Raw genomic sequence first — 23,979 nt, forward strand, 5'->3', positions numbered from 1 at the left:
GCAGTTCCTGGACCATACCATCACGGCCTAAGGAGACACTCCCGACACTACAAAGGTCGCCGCTATCAAGGAGTTCCCACGTTTGGACGATCTCAAGGGGCTGCACGAGTATGATCAGCTTTTACAACCAATTCATCCCAGGAGCTGCGCACATCATGCAGTCACTGTTCGCCCTCATCGCAGCCAAGCACAAATCGCTCACCTGGACCCCAGAGACCTGCAGTGCATTTGAGGCCACCAAGGACTCCCTCACAAAGGCTACAACACTCGCCCACCAACACACCAACCTACATATGGCACTGTCAATGCCTCTGCCACAGCCATCACCGCCGTCCTGGAGCAGCAGGTGAACGGACAATGAAAGCCGCTGGCATTCTTCAGCCAGCTTCGCTGCCCACCAGTGCGCAAGTATAGCGCTTTTGACCGTGAGTTATTGGGCACGTATCTGGCGGTGCGGCATTTCCACTATTTCTTGGAGGGGAGGGCTTGTACCATCTTCACTGACCACAAATCCCTCACCCAGGCACTCGTGATGGCGAAGGACCCCTGGTCGGCCAGGAGTATTTTGTCACAGCCTCCTTCTGCTACCTTTGGAGAAGGTACACAAGCTCTAGTTTCAAGCAAAAGTTTAATCCAGATCAAGGCTTGTCTGCAACATTCAGACACCAATTTTCCTTGTATTAACTATATACAATTTTCTCTTTCTGCATCAGGGAAATGTAGAACACCAATTTTTTTTAAAAATCAGACCATAAACTGTCAGACTTCAGTAAGGCATTTGACAAGTTATGTTTTGGAAGGCTAATCCAGAAGAACAAGTCATAGGGCAACAATAACCTTTTAGATTAGTTATAAAATTGTGTTGCCTATAGAAGATAGCAGGAAGGTTTAGTGTCTGCAGACAATAAAGAATTAATGAGTTCTGCATAATGAAGGTAGTCAAAGGTTACAACAGGATATACTTTAGATCAATTATCAATTAGAGAAATGGGCAGAGATATGGCAAATGAGTTGAACCTGGACAATAAGAGTCATTACATTTTGGGAAGTAAAGTGCACAACAAAAGTATAATGAATGACAAGAAAACAGGAAAGACATTCAACATGCTTGCCTTTAGAGCAGGTTCTGTGTCATGGGGTCATTTGCTGACCATGCCCTGCCAAGCAAGTTATTCCTCCCTAACCCTGCCACACTAGCACCATGTGATTTTGTCTCCACACACTACAAGCATGTGCATTTGTCTGTTATGGAGGGAGAGGGGAAGTGTGATGGTGGCACATAAAGGAAGTTCATGGCAGGTATGGCACCCGCTTTCCCCCCACCACCCTCCCTGATTAGACTGGTTCTGATGCCGACTGCTTCAGAGAACAGGGTGTGGAGTACAAAGCTATACAAACTTAAATGCATACAGGTTACATTTTAAGTATTGCATGCAGTTCTGGTGGCCAACATCAAGGAAGGAGAGTGCAGAAAAGGTACAAAAGTATTAGAGAGCATTAAACTTTCAAAGTTAAATAAAATTAGGTTTTTGTTTTACCGTGCAGTTTTAAAAACCAACTGTTCTGTGCAATAAGCATAGCAGGACAAGGATGAGCAAAGTATATTTATGAATCAATGAACCACTGAACAGCGAGGCACATTTCTGCAGGGATGAAAGGGTAGAAAATAAAAGGAAACCAACAGCAATTATGCAGTTTTATTGAAGTTAAGAGAGGTGCAACAGGTTAGGCAGGTTTAAACAGTTACACACTTTCAAACTAAACGTGTAACACATCAGTAAAGCATGCTGGAAATTACACTTTTCACAAGACACTAACCTGAACCAGCAATCCCATTCAATTCACTACTAGTAGAAAAAAAATGCAGGAGCTCAGTATCTACATCAGGAAAACCCACAAGAATGTTTACAAAAAAGATGGGAGCATACAAATACAATCCTTCCTTCTCTGAAGAGCATTGGGCTCTCAGTTGCACTCATTGCATTTACAAACAAATTTCCATGAACACACTGGCCATTTAAAAACATCTTTGGATGTTTGAAAAAAACAAATTCCAAATGAAAGAGGGGAATTAGTCTTCAGTTTCTTTGATCTCTTTACTCTTCCTGACTTCCTCCATCCGCTTTTCCTAAATAAAAGAAAATATTAACTTTTAGAAACCCTTTGCAATTTTAAAATACCCTAAAGTTCAGCTGGTGGTACTTTTGTCTGTGCCCTATTGCATTCATAAATGCTGGAGGAACTTGGCCAGTCTTGCAGCATCCATAGGAGGTAAAGATACATTACTGATGTTTTGGGCCTTTCAGGGAAGAATAATGCAAGATCAGACAGCCTAGTTATTATTAAATACAAAAAATGTTTGCCTGTTAGCAAGTCTTATTCCCTCCCCCGCCCGCCCCCCCCCCCCCCGCAACCATTTGAATGCCCAATAGTCTGCAACTATGCAACTATCACATTAGTACAAGAATGTTAGTACAAAAAGCAAAGACTCTATACATGCATTAGCTTCACCTTCTCTCTTAGGCGCTCCAATTTGGCCGCTAGTTGAGCTTCGCGGTTCTCTTTATTGGCTTCCATCTTTGTGGTCAGTTTCTCTTCTGCCATTTTTTTGAAGTTGTTTTGTTCATCAATAGCTTTCTGAAGCACTTCCTTCTCATGTTCTCGTTTTTCAGCCAACTGTTTCAGCACCTCTGCTTCATGTGACTAAAGGGAAAAACAAAAATTAACTGAGAAAATGAGATTTAATGGGGATGTAGGAGACAATTCTTCACTCAGTGTCATGGGTATATGCAATGAGGTGCCAGACAAAATGGTAAAGGTAGGTTAGGTTCTTTCCAAAGTCTTGGATAACTACATAGATTGCAGGCATTAAGCAAGAGAAACTAAAAACAGAAGAGTACCTCATTTGGCATAGATAAGCTAAGCCAGTTTCCATGCTGGAAGACCAACTCCAGCCTGTGTTCAGAGTCAATTCATAATAATACCATGACACAAGTTGCTGACCACACCAACAAGCATTTTCATGATACATGTTTTTGTATTTAACCACTTGAATATTCTCCCATTTCCAAAATCTCAGTACATTTCAGATAGCACAAACAGCCACAATGTTTCCAATTTATAGGATTGCTATATGCAATTTGGAAAAGATATTAATTTAATAGTAACTGGCATGTTCTTACTGGCTGTTTCACATTTTTGTGCCCTGAAAAGCAAGTTGTGACAAGTGCAAAACTAGATAATATGCAAAGAGGGTGTATAGCTTGTGCAAAAAAGCCCATTTAATGCCATTGTTTTAAAGGCAACCCACAGATCATGGGATAGTACCCTGTGAGGTTTAAGTTTAATTTGCAACCTATCAAAACAGGATTAACCAAGTGTACAGGGTCAAGGAACTATGTAAACAACCACTAGTATTGTTAATCATGTACCAGAATACACAAGCAGCACAACATATAGTCCATAGCAGAAGAAAATCCAGGAACATTATTGAATGGAGGAGTTCAAAACAGAAGATTTAATTCCACAACTTTCCAAATGTTGTGAGAACCTGCCAACTTTTGCATTTAGAAACAAACAACAAAAGAACTGATCTGCTGTGAAAGCAAAAAGTCTTAAGTCCAAAATTAAGTCGTCAGATCTTAGTTTCGGCTACACAGTGTAAACCAAATTCATTTGGAGTTGTTTCTGCAGTACATTACCAATTGCACCCACAATTTAAAAGGTACAGGTTCTCAAAAGAAAATTTCATGTTAACCTCTTGCCCCACAACCTGAAGCAAAATTAAACAAAGTGGCAGATTACCCATAACATCACAGTCAATATGCAAGCAAGAAATAACTGTAGTGCCAAAAATTATAGCGTGATTAGGGACGGTATGAAGTTCAATCAAAATAGGGCAGACAGGAAGGATCTTGCATGTCAAATGCATTGTCCTAAACAATGGGATTTACCAACTTTAAAACTGAAATATTCTTTGCAGTTCAGCCACATTGTGGCAATTCCCCCCCACCCCCCCACAAAAAATTGTTAAAAACTATGAAATCTTTTGGCAAGTAATCTTTGTCATAAAAGATTGCTTATCTTTTTCCCCTTTCACCAGTCTTTGTTCCTAGCTTTTCAGATTAGTTGCATTTCCAGCATTGGTAAATAAAATGCCAAATGTGGAAGTTCATTTGAATAGATTAACCTATTTAGGCAGCAAAAACTAGTGTTTTGAATTCAAATCATACCCAATTTATCCTGTCAAAGATGCTTCTTGCTGTCCCTATGCAAATGCAGTCCTAACTCTATACATGCTCAAGCTTAAAAATGGTGCTCCAATCCCCGCAACCCATTTTACATTTCATATATTGGAAGGGCACCTTTCGTCTGATCTCTGCAGCTTCATGTTTACGTTGAATTTCTTCGAGTGAAAGGTCCTTTTTCTTAGGAGGAGAAAGGGGAAATTCTGGAATTGCTTCAGCTGCAGGTGGGCTCAGGATCAACTCAAACGCCTGGCCTGAAGAACGCTTGTCCAATTCTTTCACTTTGATATCTGAAAACAAACATTTAAATAGTGTTCTAAAATTCAAACCTATCATCTTAAAAGAAACAAGATTTCAAGCCACAAGAGGAACTGCAGTTAAAGCAGTCAACATTATTAAACTGGTGACTACAAATCTCCCACCGGTAATCTTATGATAAAATTCAGTGGACTCCCATCAATATTAGTCTAGCATCTCCAAACATTGCTGGTTATAGACAAAACAGGTCTGTTACAGCAAAATGAACTACAATTAGTATTCTACAGCTTCAGGTCAAAGTATGCAAATATATTTAATTCAGCAAATCAAAACAAATGACAGGTTTCTTTTTACAACCATATTATTGCATGGTTTAATTACAATTTTACTTCTAGGGACTTTATCTTATCACAATTCGTCAAGGTTTCCTGAAATATAGATCAATTTATTTCAAGGGGCACAATAGGTACAATTTAACTGGTTAGATTCTGATGAATTAGGTTCAAGGTGAGCATTTTCCTCACTTGATCACTGAATTGTTAAGCTGCAGTTTTACACATTCTTACCAGCTGATGGTGATGCCATGACAGAACAAATCACGATTAGCTGTTAACGGCGAAGTGTTTAAATCTTTTAATGAATGCAGCAAATCCTGTGGCAAGAACAAGAGACCATATAGTTTAGTCACTTGTTTTATACCATTTGTATTCCAAGGGACTACTTGGGAGGAAGTTCAAGACCACAAAACAGCAAAGGTAGACATTTGTCATTATTTGAGTGGATTGTCAAGTGATACATCTCAAATAGACATTTGCTTTCTCCAATTTTTACTTCTGGAAGTATGCTCCAATATTCTCAAAAGCTATAAATATTGAAAATTATGGCACTGATAGCTCAGTCTGGTACATAGAATGACAGCAATGTTACTCCAACTTTACTATGTGGTCCTGTAAACAAGGGTGGTCAAGATATCTACAACATTGCCTCCGATTTCTGAATTTTGTTTTCAAATCACATTTCAAGACAACAGGTAATGAATGGATTCCTTTTTTTACACTAATTAGAAAATGCAAACAAAATAATAACCAAATCTCTGGTGTTGTAATGAATGCCATTTTAAAAATGCACATGAGGAAAGAAAGTGGAGAGAGAAAAGATCAAAGTTACCCCAAACTTTTAAACTTCATTAGGGGAGTCGAGGTGAAGTCCTCAAGTTAAATTAAACTGCTTTGAAATATTTGAAGTTTAGAAATCATTAACACATTAGAATTAGCTTCCACCTCATGGAGATTATTTCTTAGTCATAGTATGGAAACAAGCCCCGTAGCCCAACTTGTCCAGACGGAGCAAATAACACACCCCACCTGCTTGCATTTGGAGCATTTCCCCCTAAATCCACCCTTATCCACATATCTGTCCAAATTTTTCTTAAATATTGTAATGGTCCCTGCCTCAACCACCTCCTCCAGCAGCCCGTTCCATACACTACAACGAGCCAGCACTGGATGCAATATTAAAGTGTTCATTCTAATCATACAATTTATCTGGGAATTAAATGTCTCACTTTGGGGGACATCCGATGCGCTCTAGTATTTGCCAAAGCCCTTTCCTGCTCACGGTGTCGAAAGCTTTGGTGAGGTCAACAAAGGTGATGTAGAGTCCTTTGTTTTGTTCTCTGCACTTTTCTTGGAGCTGTCTGAGGGCAAAGACCATGTCAGTGGTTCCTCTGTTTGCGCGAAAGCCGCACTGAGATTCTGGGAGAATATTCTCAGCGACACTAGGTATTATTCTATTTAGTAGAATCCTAGCGAAGATTTTGCCTGCAATGGAGAGCAACGATAATCAACATGATTATCCAACTGCACGAAAACCAACAAGGTCGGGTCAGATACAGCAATGAGCTCTCTGAACCCTTCTCCATTAACAATGGCGTGAAGCAAGGCTGTGTTCTCGCACCAACCCTCTTTTCAATCTTCTTCAGCATGATGCTGAACCAAGCCATGAAAGACCCCAACAATGAAGACGCTGTTTACATCCGGTACCGCACGGATGGCAGTCTCTTCAATCTGAGGCGCCTGCAAGCTCACACCAAGACACAAGAGAAACTTGTCCGTGAACTACTCTTTGCAGATGATGCCGCTTTAGTTGCCCATTCAGAGCCAGCTCTTCAGCGCTTGACGTCCTGCTTTGCGGAAACTGCCAAAATGTTTGGCCTGGAAGTCAGCCTGAAGAAAACTGAGGTCCTCCATCAGCCAGCTCCCCACCATGACTACCAGCCCCCCCACATCTCCATCGGGCACACAAAACTCAAAACGGTCAACCAGTTTACCTATCTCGGCTGCACCATTTCATCAGATGCAAGGATCGACAATGAGATAGACAACAGACTCGCCAAGGCAAATAGCGCCTTTGGAAGACTACACAAAAGAGTCTGGAAAAACAACCAACTGAAAAACCTCACAAAGATAAGCGTATACAGAGCCGTTGTCATACCCACACTCCTGTTCGGCTCCGAATCATGGGTCCTCTACCGGCACCACCTACGGCTCCTAGAACGCTTCCACCAGCGTTGTCTCCGCTCCATCCTCAACATCCATTGGAGCGCTCACACCCCTAACGTCGAGGTACTCGAGATGGCAGAGGTCGACAGCATCGAGTCCACGCTGCTGAAGATCCAGCTGCGCTGGATGGGTCACGTCTCCAGAATGGAGGACCATCGCCTTCCCAAGATCGTATTATATGGCGAGCTCTCCACTGGCCACCGTGACAGAGGTGCACCAAAGAAAAGGTACAAGGACTGCCTAAAGAAATCTCTTGGTGCCTGCCACATTGACCACCGCCAGTGGGCTGATAACGCCTCAAACCGTGCATCTTGGCGCCTCACAGTTTGGCGGGCAGCAGCCTCCTTTGAAGTAGACCGCAGAGCCCACCTCACTGACAAAAGGCAAAGGAGGAAAAACCCAACACCCAACCCCAACCAACCAATTTTCCCTTGCAACCGCTGCAATCGTGTCTGCCTGTCCCGCATCGGACTGGTCAGCCACAAACGAGCCTGCAGCTGACGTGGACTTTTTACCCCCTCCATAAATCTTCGTCCGCGAAGCCAAGCCAAAGAAAGAAATGTCTCACAGAAACAAGTTAACATTTTAGCTTAGGAGTGTTTTTTTAAACTTTCAGAAAGGAGGTTTCAATACAATTCAGAGTCAAATAACAGTTGTAGTTTCCATGGCCTATGAAAAATGCAGCTTTCTTTAGAACGTAGGAGTTATGGCTTTATTGTCTAGTTATTATAAATACAACCTGGTATGCCACTGACCAGTTATGTTCTTGCTAGAACTTAAAACTTCCTCAGATCATCCAATCAACTGGAAGAACACAGTATGGTTAGATGTAGTACAAGCATTCTCCACAGGGGCCATACACACCACCCCTACAGCACATTTAAGGGAGGGAGCACCGACTGAAATAAAAAAGTCAGTAGAAGTACAGAAGAAGCCAACTTAAATTTGACCGCTTCGCAGGGAAAGGGGCCCATAAACCTTGAGCAGAGTCCCAAGGGGGCCACAGCCAAAAAAATTGAGAATGGCTGGTGTGGATCAGCACAAGGCTGATCAACCACTCTGGTTTGAATCTGGCACTAAGTAATTTGTACATTCTCCTTTTGCCTGCACAAGTTTCCTCCCACATTCCAGATGTACAGGGCTAGTAGTTAATTGGTCACATGAGTATTTGGGCAGCACATTTAATGTCAATGTCAAACTTGGAAATGTTTAATCATTCTACTGCAAAGTAGTGCCTCTTGATCACTGATGTTGTCAATTAGAATAGTTTAAACTACTTACCACTGCTAATAGAAAGACATTGGAAACCAAGTCCAATCCTATTGTGACTAGTCCATGATCAATACACCACCAGTTTTAAAAAAAGGTTTCAACCCAACATGGTTATATCACCAAGTGCTTGAAATCCAGAATTTGATAGCACAGGCAATTTTAAACTTTTAAATAATGACTGTATTATTGCAAATAACAGATTAAGTAAACCCACTTAACTGAAATTTTAGAGGACTTAAAAAGTGCTGAAAATTCAAAATAAAATGTTTTGAGTCAAATATTTATCATTGGAACCAAAAAATGAGAAACAATTTTTACAAGTTGGGAGATCCATCAGGGCAAGGAATAAACTGCACATAAGCAGTTGAAATGACTTTTCTGCATTTCAGTTTTTACACATTTAACTCCCTAATCCTCTTATCTTGACAAGTTTATGAACACCATCAGCATATTAACCTCAGCTTGCTCTATTATTGATATTGAGCCTTATTCATCACTCACACCCTCTGCAAAACTGGCAGATTTTCTCCCTTTTCTTGGTTCTTCAAAATGGCAAGCAGTCCTCTTTCTCATCACTGTTCCAACATTTTGAGCAATATCAGGTTTTTATTCTAATAATTAGCTACAGCACAAAAGCAACTATTTAAAAATGTTGTATTATTTATTCATTTTTGTGTATTGTCTTTAATAGGCAGTTCTATTTTGCAAGGTACCTGTTCAGTGCAAATGTACATTGTGCAATGTTTACAATACCGATCACGATGAATGTTGGTGGGTGACCTCAACCTGCCAAAGAGTAGCTTTGACCCATCCCTGCAGAGGATTTTGCAATAGCTCATTGCCCATCAGTCTGGAGTTTGTTCAGTAGTCACAAGATAGCATCCTTGTGCTCATTGATAAAAACCAATTTTCTCTAAAAATTCTGAAGATGGGAGTTAATGTACAAGGCAGGGCAGAAGATTCACGTCACCATTCTGTACACCGATGAATTGTTGATCCAAAAGGAAGAGATGAATTAAAACCATGATTAATTACTCAAGAGCATATTCCTATCAGAATGAACAAGCAGGGAAAGTGGAATATTTGAGAAAAAAGTGCCCAAATCCAACCCAGAAGAGTGGTGGAAAGCAGCAACTGGCATAGGTAATTCAGCCAGAACAAACTGTTTCGTTTAAAATAAAAGTGGTGTACACAAATTCCAGAATAGGGAGGAGGCAGTAGGTGCACATTAAAAGTACAAATTTGATTGTAGAAAATTTGATGGCTGAGAATAAATGACCAAGAACACACCACCAAATATTAAACTTTTAAAAATTACTGTATTTCTGCAAATCAGTAATTCCACTTATCTGAAATTTTAAAGTCCGGAAAATTCAAAATAAAATGTTTTGAGTCAAATATTTATCATTGGAACCAAAAAATGAGAAACAATTTTTAAAAGTTGGGAGATTCATCAGGGCAAGGAATACTGCACACAAACCAACCAAAAAATGAAATGAGGAAAAAAAGTCATTCCGAATAATGAAAGTGGTGGTGGAAAGTGATGGGAGTGCAAGACAGGAATGGTGAAATTACTGGTTTCTACAGTTTGAACTCCATATGCATATTCAAGTTGTTTCCTGCCCAGAGCCAGCTAATGCTCACCCACAACCATTTGAAATAAATCACAGCTGACAAGATGCAATTTTCACTTCAGTTTCGAGAGGACACTATTTATTAACCACGTTGGATGCATTTTTTTTTAAAATGCAAGAGCATTTGGCCTTGATGCAGAAAATCCTCAGTGTTAAAGCTGAAACAAAATGCAGCCGAGAAACAACACCTTCAAATCTCAAAGAAAGGGCATCTGGGGGATGATCAACATCAATTGGAGGCTAATCGTTCTGGGCCCAAAATAACCCTCGAAGGACAATGGGAACACATGGGAAAAGATACCTTGGAATGCAAGCAGCAACAAAGCGCCACCTGAAGCCAAGTGCAAGTGGTGGCAGTGCACTGAGACCCCCAGATGTGAAAGCAGGTTTGTTATTCTGCTCCAGTAAAATGACATTGATTCCAGGGTCCAAAAAGAACTAGTGAGTGCTTCTCTTTTTCTTCATTACTAATCTCTGGCTCAAACTCGAGGCTCTTAAAAGAAACGAAGTCGGCAACACCCATCCCTAAAAAGAAAACGCACCTTTCCAACTGCATAGATTTGACGATAGCTTCAAACCCTCGATTGAGAAGTGGGCAATGCAAGTGCGAAAAACGAATGAATTTAAAAGAGGGTCACAAAAGCAACAAGGTCATTCAAAACACTGACTTGTTACAGGGTGGGTGGAGGGGGGGGGGATGGAGGAAGACGACGTGATCCAGTTCCAGTGAGATCCTTTATCCTGCAACAGAAATGGAGCAGAGAGAAAAATGTATACGTACCAATTCTACCTCGGAGTGCTTTGCAGTTTTATAGCGGAGAGCCTCCTCTGTGGGGAGGCGGGAAAAGCTGGAAACGTTAATTTAGAACAAAGAGCTCGTGTTGATGGACAAAAGCACATTGGGCACTGGAAGGGAGGGGAAAGATCAGAATCGACCACCGACAGGTTCAAAACTAAAGGCTTTTCGACATGCTGCAACCGAGGAAGTGTTTTTTTAAAAAAAAATACATTTAATGCAACGTTGCAAATGACATTCAGAAAACTATCCCCCCCACCCCCCACACCCCATCCTTCTGCAATGTCTGGCCACTCCCTGACTATTGATACTGCACCCAGACAATAACTAAATGTGATAAATAGGAGGGGGAGGGGGGTTTAAAAGAAAATCACACATGCTTAAGATTTCGAGACAATTTCTCCCCTGCAGCCCATTCGAAATACCTACAGTCCCACAGCATTTTAAAAAAATGTTGGCTTCCTTCTGCATATTAATCCAGCACCAGACATGCATTAGCCCCGATCCCTGATTGATCTGTTGCATCGGCGCGAAAAACCATGTATCCACCCAACTCAATCATTCAAACACCATTAAACTTGAACTTTCCTACAGACTGCTTCTTTTTTTTAAAAGAATATGTCTTGATTGTGCATAGTGACCCAGGACCCATCGCCCCGCTTCCCTTACCCTCGCTCTTTCGCGTGTGTTTACGCTCTCGGTCCCTTTGTCTCCCGCGCTCCGCACGAACCTGTCAACCCTCTTCTCCTCCCCCCCCCCCCCCACCGAATAAAAACCGCCAAAAACAGGCCACGTGACCCCGCCTGCGCTCTCCCATTGGCCGCAGCCTCCCCTCCGCGAGGCAGGCTGACAAGCTTTCCGTCGATCCCATTGGTCATTTTCAACGAATGAAGGAAGGCTGACGGTATGGAAATTAGGGGGGCGGAGCCTGGTCCCGAATGATGTTCTGACTCTGGGGGGGGTGGCTCCGCCCCCTGATCGTCCTATTGGCCGCAGCCTCTGACGACACAAAGGCTTGGTCGTCATGATTTTAATATTTTAATTCGGGTGACTTCAGCAGGGCCCGCCCTGTTTCTGTGACACTGCTGGTTGAGGGAAGGTAGGTCTGCCAAAAAATAGAGTGAATTCCTGTTGCCCCATCTCTTAGCAGTTATATAGCCCACTGACAATCTTGTATAGGTTTATTCATAAAACATTGCCTCCCCATAATGGAGACTTCATGGTCCAAATGCAATGGATAACCGTGGCCATCCTTTCTTTGTAAAGCAAATTTAGGATGGGACACAGCAAATAGCCAAGATAGAAACGACAAGTTGTGCCTTTTTTTTAATGCTTGTGCATTACAAATATGAGAAAAATGTATGTCATTGCACTGTTGATGCACATGATCTGTTCAAAGCTATAAATAATACAAAGGCACATGAACAGCAACACCATGGGCACTGAAAGCTGACCATGAACAACTTCCGGTTGGATGTAATTTCCTGCACTGACCTCTCTGTCCACTGCTGTTGCAATACCAAATGCAAACCAGAAGAACGACGTCTTGTACTCTGCTTGGGTAGCCTGCGACCCAAAGGTGTGAACATTGAATTTGACAATTTCAGGTTACCTAACACCCACCCGTGGCAGAAGGGTGAATTAGAAGGTGAGATTAGTGATTGAGTGCCAAGCCAAACAACCTTTGGAGTTTGTAAACAAAAGAGTGAAGTGCTCTCAGAAATCACATTGATGGAATATTTTTCCGGGGTTGGATTGAGACAGATCTCGAGGCCACACCAACCCAATCCCACGTGTAAGAAGACCAGTGCTTGATGCTTCGTCGTTCGCTCCCCAAATCTCGTTAAGCAATAATGGGTGTGGTTGAAATTCAGTCCCAACGCTGCAAAGGCCCTGTGGGATAGGTGCACACTCTGGGGTCTGGGGCCTTTCTACCAGCCTCTCAAACATTTTGGGTGCATTTTTCATGAGTGATGCTTTATTGTTGTATTGAATGCATGCAAAGACACAACCCAGTTGTGCTTATTGTATATTCTGAATGATGATGTCTGGAAGCGGAGAAAGGACAACATCCTCTCCACAGAGAGTCACATTGCCACACAGTTATTAGTGGGTATAAAATGCTAATAAGCCTATACATATTGTTTTTCTTGTTTCAGAAACATATTCCCACTGACAATTGTAAATTATGCAGTCAGTAAAAGGTCATGACAGATCAGGCAGCCCATTCACTCCCTCCTCTACAGCACACTTTAACTGCACTATGTACCATCTACAAAATGTACAGCAGTTACTTGCCCAAGCTATCTCAAAAGCACTTCACAAACTTACAATCTTGACCATTAAGAAGGATAAAGGGAATAGGTGCATAGAAACAAGTTCTCCATCAAGTCATGCTGTATCATAATTTAGAAGTATATCATTTGTTTTTATCATCACTGGGTCCTTAACTAATAGGATTGTGGGTATATCTGCACTGGAAAGACAGAAGCACAACTTACATGCGGGCAATTAGGAAATAAAAATCCTGGTGTCTCCCAAAAATGCCGAGATCCAAAAAAAACAATGTTTAAAAAAAAGCTTCAAGTCAAGCAATTTAAGGCTGAGGACCTAGGACAAGGAAATTTCGTTACACAGAGGGGTGCAGAGATCACGATTGAACAAATTTAAGGAGAGAGATAAAATCCTAGGAAATCCCAAAAGCTTGTTGGGAGAGAGCAAGAATATTGAGACAGCCTCAGCTGGTAGAGCAGGCTCAAAGAGCTCGATGTTGCTTGTGTTCTTGTTCTTGTTTTTTTCACAATTTAGTCGGCCTTGACTATAACTTCAAGTTCATTCTGCAATTTAGATCAAGGCATTACCTGCATTCATTTAATCACTCTCATGATCTTAGGACATATCAATGTACTTTAAAGACAATTAAATATTTTTTTAACTAGGAAGGACATTTGGGCATGACAGCTCCCATGTCCACCATTGTTCTGGACCAGATCATCTGTTTTTGTGAATATGACAGAAATAATGATAAATATTGGACTGGATGCTCTGGATAATTGACCTACTCTTTTAGAGAGCAGCCAGGGTCTTGGTTTAACATTCATTTTCTCATGGGAACAGAATGGGACTCAGACCCACATCTCTTTATCTTTTGATTGAAGGGCAAATGCTCTACTTCCCAAGTTTCTGGGGAAGCTAAAGAAATATGTGAGAGAGAAAGGAATAAAACAGCAGTTTGCCTTGATGAAGCACAACTTACACATGGAATTGTTTATCTCTCTGCGTTGCACAGTCAGTCTGCTTAAATTTCTTTATTTGTTGATATGTATATGTGTCTTCTTGAGTGGTTTTTTGCACTACAAATACTGCCTTGACCGCAGGAGAAAGAATCTCAGAGTTGTATGTGATACTCTGACAAGAAATCTGAACTTTGATAATTCACGGAGGCAAGATCAAAGCCAGACTTTCAACTACTAACGGAGATCACAAGCGCAGATTACTAAAAACTTGACAAGAAGGTAGGTTTTATGGATATTTTATTAGGTAATGAGATGGTGAGGTTGAGTGATAGAATTTATGACCAGATCTTGGCAATGAAGATACAGCTAAAATAATGGAGGCTGAAGTGGTCAAAAATGACGAAGTTGAGGTTTGCCAGAGAAAGTTTCAGATACAGGTACAGGAAGGAGGAAAGTGTGGTGCTGTTAGGTTATTGTTGTGTTAAATAAGTACATTCCCTTTTTAAGATGCTGTTTATTTCCACTCTAAGACAGTGTATTGTTCTGAGCATGCCTTGAGTATGGCAACAATGAAAACTAACAATGTTCTACATTGTGCTCAGCAGTTGCTCAGTGTGATTAATCACAGATACAAGGGCTTAATAGCTGCTGTTTACATTTGTGATGAGAAAGGACTTCAAACTGCAGTTGCTATCAGTTTCAGTCTTTTGTGCACATGTACCCGCTATAAATAAATTTGCTCTTCGTTTTTAATAAACGATGTGGAGTTTCTTGCAGCAGTGGCTGTAACTTGAGTCAACTGTGCAACAGCTGAGGAGAGAACAAATTTTCATACTTAAACTAATTTTCCTGAATCTATGCAAGCAAAGTATCATTAAAATTCTATGTTTAAAGAGGTAGCAAGGCTTCATTTGTCTGATGCACCTTGCCTGTTCTTGCATGTTATTAGAATCATGTTGGCCATTGCTAACCTTGTGGCAATTAATGTGCATTCCAAGGCATCCCTAATCATGTCCTTCTTGGAAAAATGGCTTCACTGTAAAGAAGTAATAGCGGGATCTGGAAAGCTTGTTCCACTATGGGCGAGTGTGCAGCAAACTATAGACTATTTATGTAACACCATCACAACAATTAATGACTACATAAGAGCAAAACCTGTACCGAGTACATATTTTACATTACAACGGGTACCGTGACGCAGTCAGTGGAGCTGCTGCCCTACAGGTGTGGGTTTGCGTCCAATTCTATCCTCTAGTAAGTCTTGGGTAGAGTTTGTATCTTCACCCTGTTCTCCTGTGACTGCCTGGGCTTTGTCTGGGTGCTCTGCTTTCCTCCAATGTCACAGAGATCCGCAGGTTAACAGGTTAAATGGCCACTGTAAATAGGAGATAAAGATATATTACCAGTGTTTTGGGCCTGAGCCCTTCTTCAAGGTGGTGCAGCGACCCCGCAGCCTTCCCTGGGTTGGTGGTGTGGTGATGCTGTGGCCTTCCCTGGGTCACGGGTGTGGTGACCCCGCAGCCTTCTCCAGGTCAGTGGTACGGTAACCCTGCGGCTTTCCCTGGTTCAGTGGTGAAGTGACTCCGCGGCCTTCCGCGGGTCGGTGGTGCAGTGACCTTGCAGCCTTCTCTGGGTTGGTGGTGTGGTGACCCCACGGTCTTCACCAGGTCGGTGGTGCATTCGAAGTGGGCAGTGGAGTGAGAGGGTAGTAGAGTGGTAGGGCTTTGGCTCAGTGGTCTTAGGCAGTATCAAGGCATGGTAGGTTTACCTGTGTTAAGTGCGGACAGGAAGTATGTGTGTGAGGGTGGTGTTCTGTACTCCATCTCAGATGTGGCAGGTCCTGGATTCTTCCAGCCTCCCAAACAGCCACATTTGCATCTGATGTGTCAAGCTGCAGCTCCTAAGGGATGGCATTAGGGAACTGGAGTTGCAGCTCAATGACTCCATCTGGTCAGGGAGAATGTGGAGGTGATAGAATGGAGTTATAAGCAAATGGTCGCACAGGGCCATGGGAGACAAATAAGTGGGTCACAGTCAGGAGTGGGAAGGGGAAGAGTCAGGTACTAGACAGTACCCCTGTGGCTGTTCCCCTTTACAATAAATACTCCTTTTGAGTACTTTTGGAGGGGGGGGACAGCCTACCTGGGGGAAGCAACAGAGGCCGTGCATTTTGAACAGAGTCCAGCCCTGTGGCTCAGAAGGGTAGGGAAAAGAAGAGGAAGGCAGTAGTGATAGGGGACTCTATAATTAGGGGGTCAGTCAGGTGATTCTGTGGACACAAGAAAGAAACTTGGATGGTAGTTTGCCTCCCAGGTGCCAGGTTTCACATCATGTCCAAGATATCCTGCAGTGGGAGGGAGAAGAGCCAGAGGTCGTGGTACATATTGGTACCAATGACATAGGTAGGAAAAGGGAAAAGGACCTGAAAAAAGACTACAGGGAGTTTGGAAGGAAGAAGCAGGACCACAAAGATAGCAATCTCAGGATTACTGCCTGTGCCAAGCGACAGTGAGTATAGGAATAGAATGAGGTGGAGGGAAAATGCGTGGCTGAGGGGTTGGTTCAGGGGCCAGGCATTCAGATTTCTGGATCATTGGCGCCTCTTTTGGGGCAGGTGCCATGAGGACGGGTTACACTTGAATCCCAGGGGGACCAATATCCCGATGGGGTGGTTCACTAAGACTTCGGGGGAGAGTTTAAACTAGAATTGTCGAGAGTTGGGAACCAAACTGAAGAGACTGCGGACGATATGGTTGGCTCACAAATAGAGAAGGCGTAGAGATGGTGAGGGAGGATAAGCAGATGATTGAGAAGGGACATGTTTGGATGCACAGTTTGAGCTGTGTATTTTAATGTAAGGATTGTGAACAAAGCGGATGTGTTTGGAGTGTGGATTAGTACTTGGAGTTATGATGTGGTGGTCATTACAGAGACTTGGATGGCTCAGGGACAAGATTGGTTACTTCAAGTGCTGGATTTTAGATGTTTCAGAAAGGATAGGGAGGGAGGCAAAAGAGGTGGGGGTGTGGCACTATTGATCCGAAATAGTGTCATGGCTGCAGAAAAGATAGACATCATGGAGGGATTGTTCACGGAGTCTCTGGGGGTGGAGGTTAAGAATAGGAAGGGGTCAATAACTTTACTGGGTGTTTTTTATAGGCCGCCCAATATGAACAGGGATATCGAGGAGCAGGTAGGGAAACAAATCCTGGATAGGTGTAATAATAACAGAGTGGTCATGATGGGAGATTTTAATTTCCCTAATATTGATTGGCATCTCCCTAGAGCAGTGGTTCCCAACCTTTCTCTTTCCACCCACATACCACCTTAAGCAATCCCTTATTAATCACAGAAGACATGGCATAGGGAATAGTTGAAGTGGTATGTGAGTGGAAAGTAAAAGGTTGGGAACCACTGCCCTAGATCAAGAGGTTTAGATGAGCTGGAATTTGTTAGGTGTGTTCAGGAAGGTTTCTTGACACAATATGTAGATGAGGCTACAAGAAGATAGTCTGTTCTTGATTTGGTATTGAGAAATGAACCTGCTCAGGTGTCAGATCTCTGCATTTTGGAGATACTGATCATAATTCTCTCACTTTTACAATAGCATTGGGGAGAGATAGGAACAGACAAGTTAGAAAAACATTTATTGGAGTAAAGGGAATTATGAGCCTATCAGGCAGGAAGTTGGAAGCTTAAATTGGGAAAAATTTTCTCAAGGAAAAGTATGGAAGAAATGTGATCAATGTTCAGGAGATATTTGTGTGAAATTCTGCATAGGTATGGTCAAATGAGACAGGGAAGTTGTTGTAGGGTACAGGAACCATGATGTATAAAGGGTGTAAAAAAATCTAGTCAGAAACCTAGTTCAGAGAGCTAGGTAATGCTAGAGATATGGAAGATTATAAGGCTAACAGGAAGGTGCTTAAAAAGGAAATTAGGAGAGCCAGAGGGGTCATGAGAAGGCCTTGGCAGGCAGGATTAAGGAAAACTCCAAGGAATTCTACAGGTATGTAAAGAGCAAGGGGATAAGACATGAAAGAATAAGAGCTAACGTGTGACAGTGGGAAAGTGTGCATGGAACAGGAGGAGGTACTTTAATGAATATTTTACTTCCATATTCACTATGGAAAAGGATCTTGGTCAGGGGTTCCCAACCTTTTTGTTACTCTGTATCCCTTGGGCATTTTTATAGGTTCCCGTGTACCCTTAAAAATTAAGGATAAAAAAACACGACATTGTGCAATCTGACTGCAGATTACAGTACCATGTATTGCACAGTAGTGGTTATTTTCTCAGACCCAAATGTACCACTAGGGGTACATGTACCCCAGGTTGGGAACCCCTGATCTTGATGATTGTAATGAGTTGCAGCTGACTGAAAAGCTTGAGCATGTAGATATTAAGAGAGTGGATGTGCTGGAACTTTTGGAAAGCATCAAGTTGGATGTTGCTGGGACCAGATGAGATGTACCCCAGGCTACAGTGGGAGGCGAGGGAAGAGATTGTTGAACCTCTGGTGATGATCTTTGAATCATCAGAGGGGACGGGAGAGGTATCGGTGGATTGGAGAGTTGCGAATGTTGTTCCTTTATTCAAGAAAGGGAGTAGAGATAGCCTAGAAAATTATAGGCCCGTGAGAAGATTCTGAAAGGCAGGATTTATGAACATTTGGAGAGGTATATGATTCGTAATGGTCAACATGGTTTTGTCAAGAGCAGATGCCTTAAGAGACTGTTTGAATTTTTTGAGCATGTGACTAAACATATTGATGAAGGAAGAACAGTAGATGTGGTGTATATGGATTTCAGCAAGGCATTTGATAAGGTGCCCCATGCAAGGCTTATTGAGAAAGTAAGTAGGCAGGGGATCCAAGGTGACATTGCTTTGTGTATCCAGAAGGGGCTTGCCTACAGAAAGCAAAGATTGCTTGTAGATGGGTCATATTCTGCATGGAGGTCGGTGATCAGTGGTGTTCCTCAGCATTTGTTCTGGGGCCCTTACTCTTTGTGATTTTTATAAATGGCCTGGATGAGGAAGTGGAGGGATGGGTTAGTAAGTTTGCTGATGACACAAAGGTTGGGGATGTTGTGGATAGTGTGGAGGGATGTCAGAGGTTACAGTGGGACATTGATAGAATGCAAAACTTGGGCTGAGAAGTGACAGATGGAGTTCTACCCAGATAAGTTTGAAGTGGTTCATTTGAGTTGATCAAATATGATGGCAGTATTTAGTATTAATGGTAAGACTATTGGCAGTGTGGAGGATCAGAGGAATCTTGGGGTCCGAGTCCACAGGACGCTCAAAGCAGTTGCACAGGTTGATTCCGTGGTTAAGAAGGTGTAAGGTGTATTGGCTTTCACTAATCGTGGAATTAAATTTAGGAGCTGAGAGGTAATGTTGCAGGACCTGGTCAGACCCTACCTGGAGTACTGTGGTCAGTTCTAGTCATCTCACTATTAGAAGGATGTGGAAGCCATAGAAAGGGTGCAAAGGAGATTTACAAGGATGTTGCCTGGTTTAGGGAGCCTGCCTATGAAAACAGGTTGACTGAACTCAGCCTTTTCTCCTTGAAGTGACCGAGGATGTGAGGTAACCCAATGGAGGTATACAAGATGATGAGAGAGGCATTGATTGTGTGAATAGTCAGAGTCTTTTTTCCAGGACATGGGTTTAAGATGCTGGGGAGTTGGTTTAGATGAGATGTCAGGGGTAAGTATTTTACGCAGAGAATGGTGGGTGCAGGGAATGGGCTGCTGGTAACGGAAGTAGAGGTGGATACAGTAGGGTCTTTTAAGAGACTTTTGGTTTGTACATGGAGCTTAGAAAAATAGAGGGCTCTGGTTAAGCCTAGTAATTTCTACGGTAGGGATTGGAGAGAGAAAAAGGGGGGAAGAATAGGAGAGGGAGGAGTCCAGACCAACAGACAAAAGATGTTAATTGCATATGATAAGAGGAAAGGTGAGAATTAATTAACTCTGTGAAAGGAAGCAGAGGGGAAAGGGAAGAGAGAGACAGGAAAGGAGATGAAGAAGAAAAAAGGGGAGGGGGAGTTTAATGGAAACTGTAGACGTTGATGTTAACCATCTGGTTGGAGGGTACCCAGACAGAAAATGAAGTGTTGTTCCTTCAATTTGCAGGTGGTCTCAGGCTGGCAGTGCATGAGATTATGGACAGATATGTCAGCAAGGGAATGGGGCAGGAATGGAAATGGGTGGGTTTTCAACAGGTTTGATCGAAATAGAGCTTAACGGTCAGTGTGGGCTCAGTTGGCCGAAGGGCTTGTTTACACGCTGCCCTCAGTGACACATAAGACAAAAGTGTTTTGTCACACAGGGAACATAGAGGAGGAAAAAATTGATCAATAGTGATGTGTCTAAGACTGTGAAAAATGTGAATGCTCTGATGATGGGAAAGAACTGAACATATACATTATTGAAGAATACATAACAAAGTAGAAAGCCTTGAAAATGGTATCACTTGGAGTTAGCAGGATCACTGTCGCTTTAAGAAAATGGACGAGTAGATGTAGAAGGACCATGAGGTTCAGATGGGGATAGAATCAGAGAAGAAAAGATACAAGGACAGAATTCTCATTGGAAACTCAGCAGGGAACATTTAAAAGAGAACAATTGCGAGCTTCAGCAGGATAAACAGAACTTAAAACAGTCAAATTATTGTGCAACATCTTCCTCCACATAATGGAATGCCCTGCAAAGAGAAAACAATGCAAGTCATGTGGAAAACGCAACCATATTGCAAAGGTTTATTATTCAGTAAACTGAGGGGGTCAAAACATCTCATGAGTTTTGGACATTAGTAAGATAAAGTGGCCAGATATAAATGATTATTTGTATCTCATAAGTCAGTGCATCCATTAATATGGGTGCTTCAACTAATATAAGTGAATAAACCTTCAATCATCCTATCAACCAACCAACTCAGTGAAGAGATAATGTTGAGAGGTAATGTTGCAGGACCTGGTCAGACCCTACCTGGAGTACTGTGCTCAGTTCTAGTCATCTCACTATTAGAAGGATGTGGAAGCCATAGAAAGGGTGCAAAAGAGATTTACAAGGATGTTGCCTGGTTTAGTTCCAGAAAAAGTTTTAATTAAAAAATGTCATTCAAATACAAAGACTAACATGATTGTTTTTGTAAGTTAGGTGAGGTTCAACACAGTTTCAACTCCTCATACTGTAGATAGCATAAGTGTAATTCCTACAGCTCTTGCAAAAAAGTCCATACACTGCCAAATTAGCTAAAAGTTTGCAGTGAATTGATGACCTCAAAGCTTATGTCTAAGACAACCAAATTATCATCTCCCTTATGAACAGAACATAAATAGACATTGCTTTCAAAGATTATCCAGAAAGGACTTGGTTTGTTGAACACAATATCAACAAATGTCTGGTATGACACACAACCTTAATGTCAAATCTATAAGAATCAATACTCAAAGGGGCATTGGTTAACATTGGGTTTGATTTTGTATATCATTTGTTTGTACCATAATTATTGACAAGTTTTGTATATTTTCCATTGTAGAAATTCACTTTTACCACAACCCAAGTCTACCACTGCAAAGATTGACCTTGCCTTTTTGATGTTTTGTGCTCTGCAAACAGAGTAATGGACCATTATCTGATAGTATGGAACCTTCCATGTTTTCTACTACTTTGCAAAAGTCCTATCTTGCTGACTGTACACCAATGGTGAATTGGAGAGATTTATAGCAAATATTGCAGAAGGTCAACAGTACTTCTCATGCCAAAAGGATATTGGAAGTCAGATGGCAATTGATTTTTTTTAAATTCAAGTTCAGAACAGTGTTACATTCAAGGATAGGTCAACAACTAGTCATGCTTGAATGAGTGGATAACTATCTTATAGAGATATTCACCGTCTATGCAGTTTTGATTTGACCAAAAAAACACATGAAAGTGGACGCAGAGAAATGCATGAAATGCAGACTGATGCCTTTGCAATCCCAGGATAGGTTCCTTGTTTAATATGAGGATGTAAGGAACAGCATATGACATAATGCTCTTTGATGGTTCGCAAAGCAATACACAAAATGCAACATTTGTCAAAGCGCACTCAAAATACCATCCACTCTCTGTGAATTCAAAATAACCTTAGAACAAAGAATAAACTGAGCAAAGCCAAATGACCAACAAACACCCTCACATTCAGAAAAAAACTGAGCATCATCTGTTATGTGAGCTCAACTTTCCTCTCATCTGCATTGTAGCAACGATACAAAGACGAATAAAGTCAGAATCGTTCTTTAAATTGACCTGAGGAGGACTGCACTATTTTTTATTGTTATAATGTTAGTGCATTACTTTTTAAAGAACTATTTGTATTTCATCATTAATATTGAGAAAGTACAGCATCTTGGGTATGTTATTTAACAACCATGGTCTCATGAGACATTGCCTCGTAACTACATTAGATACCTTTTTCTTTTCTTTCTTTGGCTTGGCTTCGCAGATGAAGATTTATGGAGGGGGCTAATGTCCACGTCAGCTGCAGGCTCATTTGTGGCTGACAAGTCCGATGCGGGACAGGCAGACAGGGTTGCAGCGGTTGCAAGGGAAAATTGGTTGGTTGGGGTTGGGTGTTGGGGTTTTCCTCCTTTGTCTTTTGTCAGTGAGGTGGGCTCTGCGGTCTTCTTCAAAGGAGGTTGCTGCCCGCCGAACTGTGAGGCACCAAGATGCACGGTTTGAGGTGATATCAGCCCACTGGCGGTGGTCAATGCGGCAGGAATCAAGAGATTTCTTTAGGCAGTCCTTGTACCTCTTCTTTGGTGCACCTCTGTCTTGGTGGCCAGTAGAGAGCTCGCCATATAACACGATCTTGGGAAGGCGATGGTCCTCCATTCTGGAGACGTGACCTACCCAGCGCAGTTGGATCTTCAGCAGCGTGGATTCGATGCTGTCGACCTCTGCCATCTCGAGTACTTCGAAGTTGGAGATGAAGTCGCTCCAATGAATGTTGAGGATGGAGCAGAGACAACGCTGGTGGAAGCGTTCTAGGAGCCGTAGGTGATGCCGGTAGAGGACCCATGATTCGGAGCCGAACAGGAGTGTGGGTATGACAACGGCTCTGTATACGCTAATCTTTGTGAGGTTTTTCAGTTGGTTGTTTTTCCAGACTCTTTTGTGTAGTCTTCCAAAGGCGCTATTTGCCTTGGCGAGTCTGTTGTCTATCTCGTCGATCCTTGCATCCGATGAAATGGTGCAGCCGAGATAGGTAAACTGGTTGACCGTTTTGAGTTTTGTGTGCCCGATGGATATGTGGGGGGGCTGGTAGTCATGGTGGGGAGCTGTCTAATGGAGGACCTCAGTTTTCTTCAGGCTGACATCCAGGCCAAACATTTTGGTAGTTTCCGCAAAACAGGACGTCAAGCGCTGAAGAGCTGGCTCTGAATGGGCAACTAAAGCGGCATCGTATGCAAAGAGTAGTTCACGGACAAGTTGCTCTTGTGTCTTGGTGTGAGCTTGCAGGCGCCTCAGATTGAAGAGACTGCCATCCGTGCGGTACCGGATGTAAACATCGTCTTCATTGTTGAGGTCTTTCATGGCTTGTTTAAGCATCATGCTGAAGAAGATTGAAAAGAGGATTGGTGCAAGAACGCAGCCTTGCTTCATGCCATTGTTAATGGAGAAGGGTATCTGACCCGACCTTGTTGGTTTTCGTGCAGTTGGATAACCATGTTGAGGAACTTTGGGGGGCATCCGAGGCACTCTAGTATTTGCTAAAGCCCTTTCCTACTCACGGTGTCGAAGGCTTTGGTGAGGTCAACACAGGTGATGTAGAGTCCTTTGTTTTGTTCTCTGCACTTTTCTTGGAGATGTCTGAGGGCAAAGACCATGTCAGTAGTTCCACTGTTTGCGCGAAAGCCGCACTGTGATTCTGGGAGAAATTTTCGGCGACACTAGGTATTATTCTATTAAGGAGAATCCTAGG

At 42.3% G+C, this 23,979-nt stretch overlaps 1 protein-coding gene and 1 long non-coding RNA gene across 5 annotated transcripts; one reads left to right on the forward strand and one right to left on the reverse strand.

Moving 5' to 3' along the window:
* Nucleotides 1–1,682: 1,682 nt before the first annotated feature.
* Nucleotides 1,683–11,541, reverse strand: LOC138741388 (stathmin-like). Of its 3 annotated transcripts, none has more exons than XM_069895403.1 (6): nucleotides 11,438–11,532; nucleotides 10,754–10,878; nucleotides 5,072–5,157; nucleotides 4,365–4,537; nucleotides 2,512–2,703; nucleotides 1,683–2,128 (listed from the first exon to the last, which is right to left on the reverse strand). In XM_069895403.1, the coding sequence occupies exons 3-6, from the start codon at nucleotides 5,088–5,090 to the stop codon at nucleotides 2,072–2,074; spliced, it is 441 nt and encodes a 146-aa protein (XP_069751504.1). In that variant the 5' UTR covers nucleotides 5,091–5,157; nucleotides 10,754–10,878; nucleotides 11,438–11,532; the 3' UTR covers nucleotides 1,683–2,071. The 3 variants fall into 3 exon arrangements, with proteins under 3 accessions (XP_069751504.1, XP_069751502.1, XP_069751501.1); XM_069895401.1 differs by having other exon boundaries at nucleotides 10,754–10,944; XM_069895400.1 differs by lacking the exon at nucleotides 10,754–10,878 and having other exon boundaries at nucleotides 11,438–11,541.
* A 71-nt stretch (nucleotides 11,542–11,612) lies between these two features.
* On the forward strand, nucleotides 11,613–22,303 carry LOC138741389 (uncharacterized). Of its 2 annotated transcripts, none has more exons than XR_011343478.1 (3): nucleotides 11,613–11,867; nucleotides 14,146–14,283; nucleotides 21,553–22,303. It is a non-coding gene; the product is annotated as an uncharacterized lncRNA (long non-coding RNA). The 2 variants fall into 2 exon arrangements; XR_011343479.1 differs by lacking the exon at nucleotides 11,613–11,867 and adding an exon at nucleotides 11,874–12,416.
* The last annotated feature ends 1,676 nt before the right edge of the window (nucleotides 22,304–23,979 follow it).

Source organism: Narcine bancroftii, chromosome 8 (genome assembly GCF_036971445.1).
Source record: "Narcine bancroftii isolate sNarBan1 chromosome 8, sNarBan1.hap1, whole genome shotgun sequence".
Taxonomy (NCBI): Eukaryota; Metazoa; Chordata; class Chondrichthyes; order Torpediniformes; family Narcinidae; genus Narcine; species Narcine bancroftii.

Coding starts and splice junctions, on each gene's coding strand:
- LOC138741388 (XM_069895400.1), bottom strand. Junction 2,704..4,364: donor CTGCAGAGATCAGACGAAAG/GTGCCCTTCCAA, acceptor TTTTCCCTTTAG/TCACATGAAGCAGAGGTGCT. Junction 2,129..2,511: donor TGGAGCGCCTAAGAGAGAAG/GTGAAGCTAATG, acceptor TCTTTTATTTAG/GAAAAGCGGATGGAGGAAGT.